The sequence below is a fragment of the Hemibagrus wyckioides genome, linkage group LG09 (genome assembly GCF_019097595.1).
Source record: "Hemibagrus wyckioides isolate EC202008001 linkage group LG09, SWU_Hwy_1.0, whole genome shotgun sequence".
Taxonomy (NCBI): Eukaryota; Metazoa; Chordata; class Actinopteri; order Siluriformes; family Bagridae; genus Hemibagrus; species Hemibagrus wyckioides.
This window is the reverse complement of record NC_080718.1, coordinates 4,878,976-4,895,196: the sequence shown is the minus strand read 5'-3', so window position 1 is coordinate 4,895,196 and position 16,221 is coordinate 4,878,976. Positions and strand designations below refer to the sequence as shown.

Genomic DNA, 16,221 nt, shown 5'->3' with positions numbered 1-16,221 from the left:
TTAATTTGCGAATCAGCTGTTCGCGTTAGCCGTAATGATATGCTAATAGCTGTGGAGACTCTAAAGTCCCTGAGCAGAAGCTCCTGAGAGAGAAGAAGAGCTTAGAGCTGCAGAATCATGCTACAGTATAGAACATTATTCTGCACGGGTCTTCGTCTGTACGCTCGGCTAAAAACGGAGAAATATCTCAAAACAGATGATCAGCTTCAATCCCGATGGAGTTTGTACAGATTGTCAGGAATCTGATAAATCACAAGATTAAAAAATTCTGGTTTAAATCAGTTGCATTTAGCTTTCTGTGTTATGAACTCCTTCATAACATGTTATAATGCGATAACGCACACCACTCTTACAGACACTTCAAGAGTGAGTTTATTTTACTACAGATAACAGGTTTTTTTTACTTAAAACAAAAAGAAACATTTGTTAAATGTAAACATGTAATATGTAAAAATATGTTAAACATGTTAAAGGTTTATTAAATGTGTATAAAAATCATATATAATATATATATTTATTAAATTAAATTAAATTAGTTTTTCTTGTTTTGTATGAAAAGCTGTAACTAATATTTAATAAACATTTCATATTTTTTATTTTAAATGCTTCTGCATATTTAAGATACAAAGAATTACAAAGATACAAAGAATTAAGAAAAATGTTAAGATTTCAATTTTATTTGTCACTTGCACAACTAAACACGGTACAACTTGGATAAAAATCTACTGAAATGCTTTTCGGCTATCTGTGTCAAAAAAATCTGTGTCATTTTCTAATTTAAGAAATTAAATTAGAAAATATTAAAATAGATTTTTATATGAATATGGATTGGTGGCAGAGTGTAAAATCATTTTTACCAGAAAGTTCAAATAGAAATTTATAATTAAATCTTAACATTTTAAACTTTTTTAATTTAATTTAATTAATTTTCTAACCAAATGCATTATTTAATTCTTTTAAACTTAATGCATTATTTAATTTTTTAACCAAATGCATTATTTAATTTTTTATCCAAATGCATTATTTTTTTTAACCAAATTGCATTATTTAATTTTTTAAAACCAAATGCATTAATTAATTTTTTAAAACCAAATTCATTATTTTATTTTTTAAATTCATTTAACTGAAATTGTTTTTCTAATTACATCTTTAACTAAATGCATTATTTAATTTTCAACCAAATGCATTATTGAATTGTTTTTTATTTTATTTTATTTGTTATTTTATTTACATTTTGTAACCAAATGCATTGTTATTTTTTTAAACCAAATGCATTATTTGAAGGGATTTTGTTTATGTTCTGATAAAATGTTAAATAAATATTTCCACCCAATTTTATTTATTTGCCAATCTCCACAAGCTGAAGCTAAAGCCAGGCGTTTCATTAATAAAAAATAAATAAATATTTACTTTTTCAGTGTTATAAGGTGACTAAAACAATTCACGATGTGCATCATGCCATCACATCCCATCCTTCCTTTCCCATCACGTCCTCAGGTGTTTTATTTCTTATATAAAAGATAAGGCAATTACGGTGACATAACACTCGATATCTGTGAAAGTAATTACGCTTGGACTACAATGGAGCTTTCAATAATGAGCGAGAATTGATAAGTCGATGTCTAATTTACAGCCCAAACAATCAGCCCTTAATGTTCCAAACAATCTGATCGCGTCGTCCTTCTCCAAAGCTGAAACTCAGATGAGGGACACTATTTTGTTAATTTTACACCGTAGACACTGGATGATTTATTCAGCGGGAAATAAAACCCGTAAATATGAAAATGAAATGAATGAAACATAAAATAAAAAAAATAAAGAAGTAAAATTACACTAATGGTGGCCTTTCAGTATAATTTAGCAGCTAATTGCAGTTTTTGAACTCTCGCTTCTTGAAGTGAACATTCTTCTAAACATCTAATCAGCCTCTAATTATTTTCACATTTCCCTACAGGCCTTCAGACAGCGCCGGCTTTCTTGCAGAGACGGCTTAAAAACAACAACAACAACAACACCATGCACAAAAATATGGTTTAAAACACTAAACCCGAGGCGGCAAGAACGGGGTTGAGGTTAGACTCGGGGACAGGAAGCGGACGCTCGACATATGCTCGGGTTTTCCTGAGAACGTGCAAAGTGATGAGAACAGCTCTGTTCCTTCATGCATGCGATCCGCTTCCGTGTGCTGGCCCTCGTTTTCCCGCAAGCCTTCATGAGTAAATTACAATCTGGAGCTGATTTCCACTCACAGACTTTGAGAGATATTTTCTGTCTCTTGACCAAGCATCTCTCTCACTCGCTTACGTATTTAAACCAGCAGTTTGTATAACATATATTTAAATATCCAAGAAACAACTCTAACAACTTCGTCCTTGAGCGAATTTATGAATATGCAAATTTCTATACCTTTCTATACCATCCTGACTAGCTAAACTGGTTCACTTCAGAACACAGCTCATGTTTATACTAAATAATTTCAATGTTTCTAATCCCACATTCCTATTCTTGCCAAACCTGTACAGTGGAACCTCGGCATACCAATTGAATCGGTTCTGGAGGCGAATTCTTAAGATGAAAATTTTACTGAAAATAATTTTCCAGTCAGAAATAATGTAAATGCAGATAATCCATTCCAGCCGCCCAAAAATATGACCAATACGAAGTGTATGTAAACTGTATGGCTGCCTATAAAGAACTGACCCAAGCCAAGTATTCCATGTCAAGGCTCCTCACAGGAAGTCGTGCCACCAAGCTTGGGCTAGAAATAGAACAGACCGCCCACACCACCAATCTGTCAACAAAAAAACGCCCGAAAAATCACCTAGCTTTTGAACGCATGCCGAAGGCGACATTGGTATCATGGGTTGACTCTTTCCAAACAGCTTTCACTGACTGAAAAAAAATTCATAAACTCACTTCGGCTGGCTTCGCTTGACTTTCCACTGACACAAAGAAGTATGTGTGACTTAGCTGGCGTTCAGTTTGTTTCGTTTCGTTCGTATGCCGAAAATGCTTTGTATTACGATGCAAATTTCAATTCTTAAGGTGGACACTAGTAAGGGAGGACATTTGTATGGTTCCACTGTATAAATATGAGGTCACCATAACAACCACTTTTAGCGACTATAGGTATTTATTTTTAATGCCATCAATTCAACATATAAACTTTTTTCCCATTACGGATTATTCGAGATGCAGAAAATGCGACGGCGGTCCCAGTAGAGACGCAATAAATCATTAAAATGGTTTCAATTTCGATCGGAAGTGCGAACCGTTCCTAATGCTAAAGTCGCGATGACAAAGCTGATGGAAGCCTCCTGCTCGCTGTCAGTGCAGCTCATTATGCAATGAAATCATCACCAGATGCACCTTTTTACTTTCGAACTTCCTCCTTCAGAGTATGACTTAATATCCTGTGGCTTAGAAACAAGCTGAGGTGAATCAAAAAGAGCAAAAAATGACCTTCAACTGGTCGCCATAACTCATGCTGAAAAATGTCCGGCGGTTCATTATCAGCCTCGGCAGTGCCGCCGCTCCCCCGCAGGGCCGTTAGAGGGAGTTAATGAATTACAGTGTAACACCCCAATTAACGAGGTGGGGCCAGATCAGGAGAGTGCCAGGGAGGCTTGTGGTATATCACTGAGAAACAAATGACCCTGCGTGTGGGGGTTCACCTCGGTTATGGAGGTGTTTTAACAGTGCAGTTTGTGCAGCCAGACACTGTTTCTGCACTTTATAACAGAGCTTGATGAAATGAATCAAACTATTCTGAGCCATTAGCATAAAAATGATTCATTAAAAGGCATCATGCTGTTCGTCATGTTTAAACGACTCGTGATTCATAGAGTGGTTTACCTCTTAAAAGACAGAGTCAGTCCACATCGCTGAATTCATTTCAACGGAAAAGCACAGAGGCCACGCCTCCTTCACTTGGACTGAAACTCACTGAGGCCACGCCTCCTTCACTTGGACTGAAACTCACTGAGGCCACGCCTTCTTCATTTGGACTCAAACTCACAGAGGCCACGCCTTCTTCATTTGGACTCAAACTCACAGAGGCCACGCCTTCTTCATTTGGACTCAAACTCACAGAGGCCACGCCTTCTTCATTTGGACTCAAACTCACAGAGGCCACGCCTTCTTCATTTGGACTCAAACTCACAGAGGCCACGCCTTCTTCATTTGGACTAAAACTCACAGAGGCCACGCCTTCTTCACTTGGACTGAAACTCACTGAGGCCATGCCTTCTTCATTTGGACTAAAACTCACAGAGGCCACGCCTTCTTCATTTGGACTAAAACTCACAGAGGCCACGCCTTCTTCATTTGGACTAAAACTCACAGAGGCCACGCCTTCTTCACTTGGACTGAAACTCACTGAGGCCATGCCTTCTTCATTTGGACTAAAACTCACAGAGGCCACGCCTTCTTCACTTGGACTAAAACTCACAGAGGCCACGCCTTCTTCACTTGGACTAAAACTCACAGAGGCCACGCCTTCTTCATTTGGACTAAAACTCACAGAGGCCACGCCTTCTTCATTTGGACTCAAACTCACTGAGGCCATGCCTTCTTCACTTGGACTAAAACTCACAGAGGGCACGCCTTCTTCAATTGGACTAAAACTCACAGAGGCCACGCCTTCTTCATTTGGACTAAAACTCACAGAGGCCACGCCTTCTTCACTTGGACTAAAACTCACAGAGGCCACGCCTTCTTCATTTGGACTAAAACTCACAGAGGCCACGCCTTCTTCATTTGGACTAAAACTCACAGAGGCCACGCCTTCTTCATTTGGACTAAAACTCACAGAGGCCACGCCTTCTTCATTTGGACTAAAACTCACAGAGGCCACGCCTTCTTCATTTGGACTAAAACTCACAGAGGCCACGCCTTCTTCATTTGGACTAAAACTCACAGAGGCCACGCCTTCTTCATTTGGACTAAAACTCACAGAGGCCACGCCTTCTTCACTTGGACTAAAACTCACAGAGGCCACGCCTTCTTCATTTGGACTAAAACTCACAGAGGCCACGCCTTCTTCATTTGGACTCAAACTCACTGAGGCCATGCCTTCTTCACTTGGACTAAAACTCACAGAGGGCACGCCTTCTTCAATTGGACTAAAACTCACAGAGGCCACGCCTTCTTTATTTGGACTAAAACTCACAGAGGCCATGCCTTCTTCATTTGGACTAAAACTCACAGAGGCCATGCCTTCTTCATTTGGACTAAAACTCACAGAGGCCACGCCTTCTTCATTTGGACTCAAACTCACAGAGGCCACGCCTTCTTCATTTGGACTCAAACTCACAGAGGCCACGCCTTCTTCATTTGGACTCAAACTCACAGAGGCCACGCCTTCTTCATTTGGACTCAAACTCACAGAGGCCACGCCTTCTTCATTTGGACTCAAACTCACAGAGGCCACACCTTCTTCATTTGGACTAAAACTCACAGAGGCCACGCCTTCTTCATTTGGACTGAAACTCACATAGGCCACACCTCCTTAATTTGGATGAAAGTCACAGAGGACACGCCTCCTTCATTTAGACTGAAAGTCACAGAGGACACGCCTCCTTCATTTAGACTGAAACTCACATAGGCCACACCTACTTCATTTGGACTGAAACTCACAGAGGCCACGCCTCCTTCATTTGGACTGAAAGTCACAGACCATGCCTCCTCAATTGTAACTGAAATGCACAGAGGCCACACCTCTTTCATTGTGGCCAAAATGCAGAAAGGCCACACCTTGATTCTCACCCAAATGCAAATAGGCCACGCCTCCTTAACTTGTGACTGAAAGTCACAGTGCACATGCCTCCCTAATTCTGACTGAAATGCATAGGGGCCACACCTTCCTCATTGTAACCAAAATGCAGAGAGGCCACACCATCTTAACCTTGACTGTAAGTCACAAAGGTCACGCCTCCTTAATTCTGACAGAAAGTCATAGAGGCCACGCCTCCTCAATCCGATATCTCCTTGTTGTTTCAGCCATGCACAGAGGCCACGCCTCCTTCGCTTTGTTTTATTTTCAAGACAGGCACAAAGTCCATGCCTCCTGTTTTTGGTTTATTTTTTATGACAGTCATGGAGGCCACAACTTTTTCTTTTTTTTTCCACACATACACTAAGGCCATGCCTTTGACTGGCACAATACAAAGTATTTTAATAACCAGTTTAGACCCCAGAACTGAAGCAACTGCTTATCTGTAACGAGAGGAAGTGTGTAGGGTGGATAAGCAGCGCTTAGGAGAAATGTCTTGCGATGCCCTTGTAGCTGGTGCACTTCAGTCGCTCCCCAGCCATCAGAATCTCAGACAGCGGTTCTGCTCGGCTGGAGCAGGAGAGCCATGAGGAGCCCATCAGCGCTTCTCTGGGGGGAAGTCGTGCGGAATAAACCCCTCGCTGAAGGCTAATTTGCTGTGCTAATGCTCCGTGAGGGCTGGTCAAGGACTCTGAGATAGGGCTACAGCAGATGGGCAGGAGACACACACACACACACAGATACTTACACATAAACAAATACAAACACCCTGTCCAAGTTTGAAAGCATTCCACCTGAAATAATGGTAAAAGGCGTCTCTCTGGGGAAGAGCAGCTGGTGCCAAGCCATGCCTGAGGAAGTGAAAGCTACAAGCTCAGAGAGCGACGGCTCACAGGAGCGTTTGGGAGAAGCTGAGGAGATCTCGCCCGGCATGGAGACTCTTCCTTCTGTTACCTGTTACTGCACTCTGCATTTCTATTCCACTCACCACACGGATTTAGAGTCTGTGGTCGAAATTAAAATCTCCTTGTGGAGTGTGATTGAGCTGAAAGATTCCACTAGGGGATAAAATACAGCTCTAACAGGACTTCAACTTGGAAACAGACCAAATCTGCATTTTTTTTTCTCTTTGTAAAAGAGGTGTGATCGAAGAACATTCATAAAGAAAATTTAAATAAAATGAAATTTGGGGTGATAAAATATTACACACTGGAGAGTCTGTGGTGAAAAAAGGAAAGGAAAGGATAAGGGAAGGGAAGGGAAGGGAAGGAATGAAATGGAAGTATAGGAACAGAATGAAATGGGGTGTGATGGGAATGGAAAAAGTCAAAGAGGAAAGGAAATGTATAGCAAGCAATAAGATCGAATAGAATGGAACAGAATGAAGGAAAAGAGCCAAAATGAAGGAATGTGAATCATCGTAAAACTCACAGGAAGAGGAGAAATCATCATGGAACATATACAGGAAGTGGACGGACTAATGCATATGGAATGTGCACGATAATCTCCACTACAGTGCTTTTAAAATGGACTCCACAGCAGCTGTCTGGAGCGCTGTTTACCCCATACCGAGCGTCAGAAACAGATTCCATACGTTAGCACACGTGTGTCGAGATAAGTGCGAGAGCGAGAGCAGCGAGAGCACCTGCATTCCGGCCTCCGCCACATGCATTATTCATACGCAGCGTGGAAGCCGCTCTGTCGTCTAAATCCGCAGGTGTTCCCTGCGCCGTAATCAGAGCGGGCCGGAACAGCGGCTCCAGCACATACGACACGAGCGCTTTAGTATGGAGGAAGTGGACGGTGAGGTGAGACTGAGATGCTAGATTTATTCTGGCATGAGGGACGCGGGTGTCACTGTTTATTCCGCAATGGTCATAATCACCTGCGTGAAGATTCTCTCAGACTGCTGATGAGCCCAGCCCTGTACACACACACACACACACACACCGTAATGACACAATGGTAAAATAGAGTCGGGGAAAACACAGCAGGGACGTCAAGCTGGGATTAAAATACTTTTCTCGGGTAATCGCCTGCCAATCGACAGAGGAGCTGCCTACTGATGGTACGATTTGGAACAGAAGAAAAAAGACACAAACAAACCATAACTCATAAAACAACAAACAACAGAAGTTGTACATTTTAAGAAACAGAAAAGGCTCATGATCGTGGGAAGGGAAGGGAAGGGAAGGGAAGGGAAGGAAAGGAAAGGAAAGGAAAGGAAAGGAAAGGAAAGGATGATGGAACGATGGACAATGGAATGGAAAAGGACACAAACAAATCATAACTCATAAAACAACAAACAATACAAGTTGTGTGTTTTAGGAAACAGAAAAGGGCCATGATCGTGACTTCTGCTATCTTTGACACGCACCGATTTTCATATGACACAGAAGGTCAGAAGAACGAAAGCTAAATCCGGCTCGCGATACGCTTACACAGTACAGGCGTGGACAATGATTTAACGGTCTACGAGCGTCTTTTCAGAGGTACGAGGAGCAGCTGGCCCGGGTTTCGGAGAGCCGAGGGACGGTTAACTGCGTGGAACGGCCCTCATTACAAGAGCAGTCGTAACGCATGGGTCGTCAGAGCGGCACGGCAGCTGGGACGCGACCCACAATCCCCTGCTCACTGCTCACGGCGTGATGGCGCGAGATACATGGGCGGCTTAAAATGAGACAGCAGGAGAAATCTGAGTGAGGCAAAGTGCAAAGAAGGATGCTTTTGTGAGGAAGGCGCATCATCACAGCAACAGAGAAAGTCATCGAGCACAGTTACGGTTACCACGGTTACCAAAATCTAAGAGAAACATGAATGCTCCACTGACACTGGAGACTCCTTCCATCAGCGTTAAATAAACGTCTCCTCCGTTTATGCAGAGCTATGAAGAGACTGTTGTAATGACAGCATGCGGCATTAACATAAACCCGTGGTTTTGCTGCTGTTATTGTGTTAGAAATGAATCGACCAATCAGGATCAAGAACTCACAAATGTGTGGATTAAATAAATAAATAAATAATTTTTTTTTTTAATGTATAATAAAACAAATACATTTAAATTATAAATGAAAAATAAATAAAATTAATTAAGATTAAAATTATAAATTAAATTAATAAATGTTTTTAAAAAACATATGGATGTGGATATTTCTTAAACATAATGATCATGATGCAAACATGACATTTTTGGCTGACACACAAACTATAGCGGTCGAGCCCTTATCGTGATTATTTCCAGAGAAATATGTTCTCAGTGTAGTGATAAACAGTCAGACGTGTCCTTCCTAACGCCGGCTGAACAGTGATCATCTATCTGTTTATTTGTCCGCTCCTAATATTCCAGCTGTGACGAGGGGGAAAAAAAATCCCTTCATACGACCGAGCGAACTGGATCACCTCTACGGCTTCATAATAATTACGAGGCAAATCTCTTCTCTGTATCAAACCAGGGGCTTGCATTAATTCTAATCAGCGAGTGTAGTGAGGCTTGACAGCAGGCCCCGAGGGGAAACAGAGCGAGTGTTTGTGTGTGTGTGTGTGTGTGTGTGTGAGTGTGTGAGTGTTATCACACTCTGAGCGGCTGAATTTGGCTCGTCAGGCTTCACCGGCTGCTCAGACACACTGACCTTTCCCCAGCCTCCATCTGAGCAGGCAGCAAAATAAAAACGTACACAGATTTCCTCCTGGCCTGAAGATATTTGGAGTCTAGAATTTGCTTCGATTCAGCGCAGGATCTAGAAGTACAGGACGATCTCCCGGCTACTGGATCCAGCTACATCAGGCATAAAATCATCAGCAGCTGACTTTCTGACCCAGCGTTAGGGATGAATATATTCACTACATAATTCACTCCACACCAGCATCTGACTCAGGGAAGGGGGTGTGGCCTCAAGTTAGAAGGCGGAGTTATTTAGATGATAAAATTCACAATTATACATTATTTTCAATTTTTCTAGATTTAATTTTCTAGATCTAGATTTTCTAGATTTTTCACGTGTGAGAGCTGAGAGATGAACACTGTGTGTCACGTGTGAGAGCTGAGTGATGAACACTGTGCGTCACGTGTGAGAGCTGAGAGATGAACACTGTGTGTCACGTGTGAGAGCTGAGAGATGAACACTGTGCGTCACGTGTGAGAGCTGAGAGATGAACACTGTGCGTCACGTGTGAGAGCTGAGAGATGAACACTGTGCGTCACGTGTGAGAGCTGAGAGATGAACACTGTGCGTCACGTGTGAGAGCTGAGAGATGAACACTGTGCGTCACGTGTGAGAGCTGAGAGATGAACACTGTGCGTCACGTGTGAGAGCTGAGAGATGAACACTGTGTGTCACGTGTGAGAGCTGAGTGATGAACACTGTGTGTCACGTGTGAGAGCTGAGTGATGAACACTGTGTGTCACGTGTGAGAGCTGAGAGATGAACACTGTGTGTCACGTGTGAGAGCTGAGAGATGAACACTGTGTGTCACGTGTGAGAGCTGAGAGATGAACACTGTGTGTCACGTGTGAGAGCTGAGAGATGAACACTGTGTGTCACGTGTGAGAGCTGAGAGATGAACACTGTGTGTCACGTGTGAGAGCTGAGTGATGAACACTGTGTGTCACGTGTGAGAGCTGAGTGATGAACACTGTGTGTCACGTGTGAGAGCTGAGTGATGAACACTGTGTGTCACGTGTGAGAGCTGAGTGATGAACACTGTGTGTCACGTGTGAGAGCTGAGAGATGAACACTGTGTGTCACGTGTGAGAGCTGAGTGATGAACACTGTGTGTCACGTGTGAGAGCTGAGTGATGAACACTGTGTGTCACGTGTGAGAGCTGAGAGATGAACACTGTGTGTCACGTGTGAGAGCTGAGTGATGAACACTGTGTGTCACGTGTGAGAGCTGAGAGATGAACACTGTGTGTCACGTGTGAGAGCTGAGAGATGAACACTGTGTGTCACGTGTGAGAGCTGAGAGATGAACACTGTGTGTCACGTGTGAGAGCTGAGTGATGAACACTGTGTGTCACGTGTGAGAGCTGAGTGATGAACACTGTGTGTCACGTGTGAGAGCTGAGTGATGAACACTGTGTGTCACGTGTGAGAGCTGAGAGATGAACACTGTGTGTCACGTGTGAGAGCTGAGTGATGAACACTGTGTGTCACGTGTGAGAGCTGAGAGATGAACACTGTGTGTCACGTGTGAGAGCTGAGTGATGAACACTGTGTGTCACGTGTGAGAGCTGAGAGATGAACACTGTGTGTCACGTGTGAGAGCTGAGTGATGAACACTGTCACGTGTGAGAGCTGAGTGATGAACACTGTGTGTCACGTGTGAGAGCTGAGAGATGAACACTGTGTGTCACGTGTGAGAGCTGAGAGATGAACACTGTGTGTCACGTGTGAGAGCTGAGAGATGAACACTGTGTGTCACGTGTGAGAGCTGAGAGATGAACACTGTGTGTCACGTGTGAGAGCTGAGAGATGAACACTGTGTGTCACGTGTGAGAGCTGAGTGATGAACACTGTGTGTCACGTGTGAGAGCTGAGAGATGAACACTGTGTGTCACGTGTGAGAGCTGAGAGATGAACACTGTGTGTCACGTGTGAGAGCTGAGAGATGAACACTGTGTGTCACGTGTGAGAGCTGAGTGATGAACACTGTGTGTCACGTGTGAGAGCTGAGTGATGAACACTGTGTGTCACGTGTGAGAGCTGAGAGATGAACACTGTGTGTCACGTGTGAGAGCTGAGAGATGAACACTGTGTGTCACGTGTGAGAGCTGAGAGATGAACACTGTGTGTCACGTGTGAGAGCTGAGAGATGAACACTGTGTGTCACGTGTGAGAGCTGAGTGATGAACACTGTGTGTCACGTGTGAGAGCTGAGAGATGAACACTGTGTGTCACGTGTGAGAGCTGAGTGATGAACACTGTGTGTCACGTGTGAGAGCTGAGTGATGAACACTGTGGAGCATCACTACAGGAGTGAGTGCAGAAATCCTACCTGTGATTTGAGGCTCCAGTACTCTTCTGTCCCGTACTGAACCTGTCGCAGAGCGGTGAGATAATCATAACTGATGACCGCCGTCTGAAACCAGGACAGTTACAGGGCGGGTCAGTTACAGGACGGGTCAGTTACAGGATGGGTCATTTACAGGGCGGGTCAGTTACAGGGCGGGTCAGTTACAGGGCGGGTCAGTAAAACTCACCCCTATCTCTGCCATTACTACATAACACACAATAACACAATAAACACAAGAACAATGATATGATTGAAATTTACTTCTAGAGCATTTTTATGATTGGATTTATACTTTTCTTTATTATTTCTTAATTTTTTATTTTATAAAGACAAATGTTCTGAATCTTTAATAACTGTAAAAATTATGATGTAAGTATTATTTTTATGTTTTATTTTTTCCCTGATTTTCAATGTTTAATCATTTACTTCTTTTGAAAATAAATAAAAGTAACATAACATTTTTTCACAATACTTATGTAATATGTATAAAAAATATTTTTAAATGTAGTTTGGAGTTTTAAACCCTATATAGCATATTATATGCGTAATAAACATCCTAATACTTATTAATAACATATCAGTTCTTCCTTTTTTATTGGACAATAATTATTAAAATAACCTAATCTAATTATCTAATTAAAAAATATATATTACTCATTTGAGTAATTTTGTTTATTATTATTACTATTATTATTATTATTATTATTATTACTATTATTAATATTATTATTATTATTATTACTATTATTATTATTATTATTAATATCATCATCGTCATGTGTACTGCTAGCCCAGTAGAAACTAAATATCCTTCTGATTCTGTTCTTCTGGATGGTTCTCAGTTTCTGAAACTAAAACTAGAGTGTTAGCATCTGATATTTTACCGTAGCCGCCGCTCGGCCAAACCTGACGACACTGAGGTCATTGAAGTCGACTTTCTGGGAGTACAGGTAAAATCCGGACGAGGCGACGAGTGCAGTCGCGACAGACGACACCTTCAGCAGTCGCACGGCCATGTGAGGTGCTGCGACAACAGACAAAAGCAGACAAACTAAACAACACATCCTCACTCCATAAACAAACGTTTACTAAGTTACAACACTTGTTTATAATGATGTCTGGGATCGGGTTGGTCTCAAGTGTTGATTACGAAGCTTTTTTTTAAAAAGGACAGCTAATGAATTCTGTATTTAACATAAACAAGAAAGTACACTTGTAAGTACACATTTTTCATTGTCATTTTCATTGTCAAGAAGGTCCTGGGTTTGAATCCCAGGTTCGAACTGGCAGGGGCCTTTCTGTGTGGAGTTTGCATGTTCTCCCCGTGCCTGCGTGAGTTTACTCCAGGTACACCGGTTTCCTCCCACAGTCCAAAAACATGTACATTAGGTTGATTGGTAATTCTAAATTGCCCATAGGAGTGAGTGTGTGTGTGTGTGGCCCTGTGATGGACTGGGGACCTGTCCAGGGTGTACCCCTGCCTTTCGCCCAATGTGTGCTGGGATAGGCTCCAGCAGATCCCAGTGACCCTAATTAGGAATAAAGCAGGTATAGAAAATAGATGGATGTTGCTAAGCAACCATAGTGTACTTTATTGCGAAGAGGAACAATTATTTATAGCAAATATATTATTAACAGCATATTATTGCTGATTACACTGGATTTCTTTGTCTGATATCTTGAAAGCGAGTGCTATGCCCCAAAATTCGGACAGAAGTGTAATTTAATTCTGTCTGTTATTTAGAGCATTCTTAATAATGTGCTCATGGTTATGCGTCATTGTTTCTACGTAAACCAAAAATATTCAAAAGCAAGTGTATAATAGCCTATAACGATGAAGTGCAAGGAGATGATTGTGTTTGTTTAGTGTTTCAGTTTATAGAAGGAAGGAGTCTCCAGTGTCAGCGCTTTTTGTTTGTTTGTTTGTTTTGGAGCAACCTTTACATTTTTACGATTCGGTAAAGGTTAAAGAGCTTCCAATTTGTGGTTTCTTTGTTAACATGCAAGCTCTTTATTAGCTTAAGAGAAAAATAAGCATGCAAGTGAAGAAAGTGTCTGTTCACAGCTGATGTAAGTGAGAGCAGGAAGTCACTGTTTTTCCACAACATAACAAAAGTTCTTTAATAAATGCTCGTTCTCGCCTCTGGCATGTCACTGTAGTGTAAGAGGATGAATAAACACTTGATGTTATTTGGAAAACGATTCATTTCAGATAGACAGATCATGCACCTGATTTCAGGATAAAAGGAAAGAGAACACAGCTACAGCATGTGGTTATGCAAGCAGGTCGGTAGAACAAGAAAGAAGCTCGTACCACAGACTCGTTAGCCAGAGACTCGGTCGCAGTACAGCCTGATTCAGTTCGTATAAACGATGCTTTTATTATCACCTTAAATCCTTTCTAAACTCGCCGATTCACCTTCATCTGGTCTGCACGCGCTCACTCATTCACTCACCGGTGTGTGTTTTGGTGTCCTTCCGCCTTCGTCGCGCGCAATGTATCATGGGAGTTGTAGTGTGTTTACGTTTCCGCTAGCATAGCGCGCTAATACTGACACTGAAATAATAACGTTTAACTGTAAAAAAAAAAATATAATAAAAATATGGTAATAAAGAGAATTCTAAAAGCACTAGGCTGTGTTGGTATACTGAGACATGAAATAATATGAGCTAAATGTTTTCACTCCGATGTGAATGCCTTGAACAACAAAGAGCGTGCAACATGGACCAAAAAGAACACAATAAAACATTAAAGTTCATTCTCAAGACAAAATAATCCAAAAAAAATGCTGATATCACCAAATACAAACACACTGGGCCTTTTATTGCCACCTGCTATAAGTGGCAACCCAGTTTTTGGGTGCATTACATCAATGATAGATAGATAGATAGATAGATAGATAGATAGATAGATAGATAGATAGATAGATAGATAGATAGATAGATAGATAGATAGATAGATAGATAGATAGATAGATAGATAGATAGATAGATAGATAGATAGATAGATAGATAGATAGATTTCAACTACCAGCAGTATCCACAAGCATAGGTAATAAGGTAATAAATAAAAAATAAAATAGGAATCTAACAAAAAATACTAAATACTAGAAATATTTATGTTAATAATATAAAAATCTAACTCCTCAAGTGTGGTAGCAGGGGGCGTGGCCGGATTGTGAATGAAGGGAGGAGCCGAGAGAAGTTCTCTGATCGGTGATCTGCGGCAGGGGTAAAAGAGGGAGAGAGCTGAGCCGATGAGGTTTAGTAGATCTCGTGGTGCTGGAGCAGTTCTACCAGAATGGAAGAGGAAGTCTAGTTGGTTGTGTATCAGGTGGCACGTGAGCTCTCCTCTCTCGTTATCTGGAGCGCTCTGCATTCTCCCCCCATCCCTGCACCATGTAAACAGAAGTAAATTTACCCAGAATCATGGTTTCCCGAACCTTGGATGTTCCTACTCCTTCCTCCGTAACCCGTTTCTTCTTCCTGACTGCTGTATAACCCCGGTATCACAGGTGCTTGTGGGGAATCTGAGCACTCCCAGGGCCAGTGCCACGTGATTGAGGTGTGGACGCTGATCCTGATTGAGCTCCACCGGTGAGCCTCCAAGGGCAGAAACTTTATACATAAAAGCTCACAATTACACACCCTCTTTACACCTTCACATACACACACACAATAACTATTAGACAAACACACTGCTATAAATTCAACCATGGACACATACAGTATACAAGCAGCTTTTGTTATTAATTCCAGACACCACTGATTGTGGGTAAGGGAGAAGCCAGCCTGAAGTAGATTTCATGTTTATAGTATAAAGCTGAACAAATGAAACGAATGCATTGTGTTCTCCTGATTTTATTTATGCTATGGCAGCATTTAACCCCCATTTCTGTTCAAGTGTGTGTACAGCCATGGAAGATCTTCTCCTTATCTTATAATCCTGTTTATGATCAAGTTGTCTTTGTCATGTACATTACCACACAGTAAAATTCTTTCTTCCCATATCCCATCTATGGGGCTGGGGTCAGAGCATAGGATCAGCCATGATGCAGTGCCCCTGGAGCAAGGTAGGTTGGGGGCCTTGCTAAAGGGCCTAGCAGTGGCAGCTTGTCAGTGCTGGGGCTTGAACCCCATTGACTGGGTCAATGACCCAGAGTTGAATGAGTTGCATGTAGCTGGTGAGTGATGCAAAAAAGTATTTAAATGGTTCTGATTCTATGAAGAACCATTTTATGAATGAATCATTTCCATTCCACAAAAGCTTCTTTATGGCACCCCGAGTTCTTTACGGAAATGGGGGAAACCAAAATCTGGTTCTTTTGGCATCACTTCAAATATTTTAGTTCTGTGTTGTTATTTTATTTTATTTATTTATTTTTTTTAAGTACACATGTTCTTTCAGCAACACATTGAACAGTAAAATGGCAAAG

At 41.7% G+C, this 16,221-nt stretch overlaps 1 protein-coding gene across 4 annotated transcripts in view; it reads right to left on the bottom strand.

Annotated features, from left to right (window-relative positions):
- The window catches only part of adck1 (aarF domain containing kinase 1), a 111,610-nt gene extending 97,326 nt beyond the window's left edge, over positions 1 to 14,284 (bottom strand). For 2 of the 4 annotated variants that reach the window (XM_058399729.1, XM_058399732.1), the window contains exons 1-3: positions 14,100 to 14,264; positions 12,670 to 12,809; positions 11,768 to 11,851 (exon numbers count right to left, since the gene is read on the bottom strand). In XM_058399729.1, the coding sequence (XP_058255712.1) occupies positions 11,768 to 11,851; positions 12,670 to 12,801 (216 nt within the window). In that variant the 5' untranslated portion in view covers positions 12,802 to 12,809; positions 14,100 to 14,264. Of the gene's footprint in view, positions 1 to 11,767; positions 11,852 to 12,669; positions 12,810 to 14,099 lie in introns of all 4 variants that reach the window. The other 2 variants (XM_058399731.1, XM_058399730.1) reach the window with 2 other exon arrangements.
- Positions 14,285 to 16,221: the final 1,937 nt, after the last annotated feature.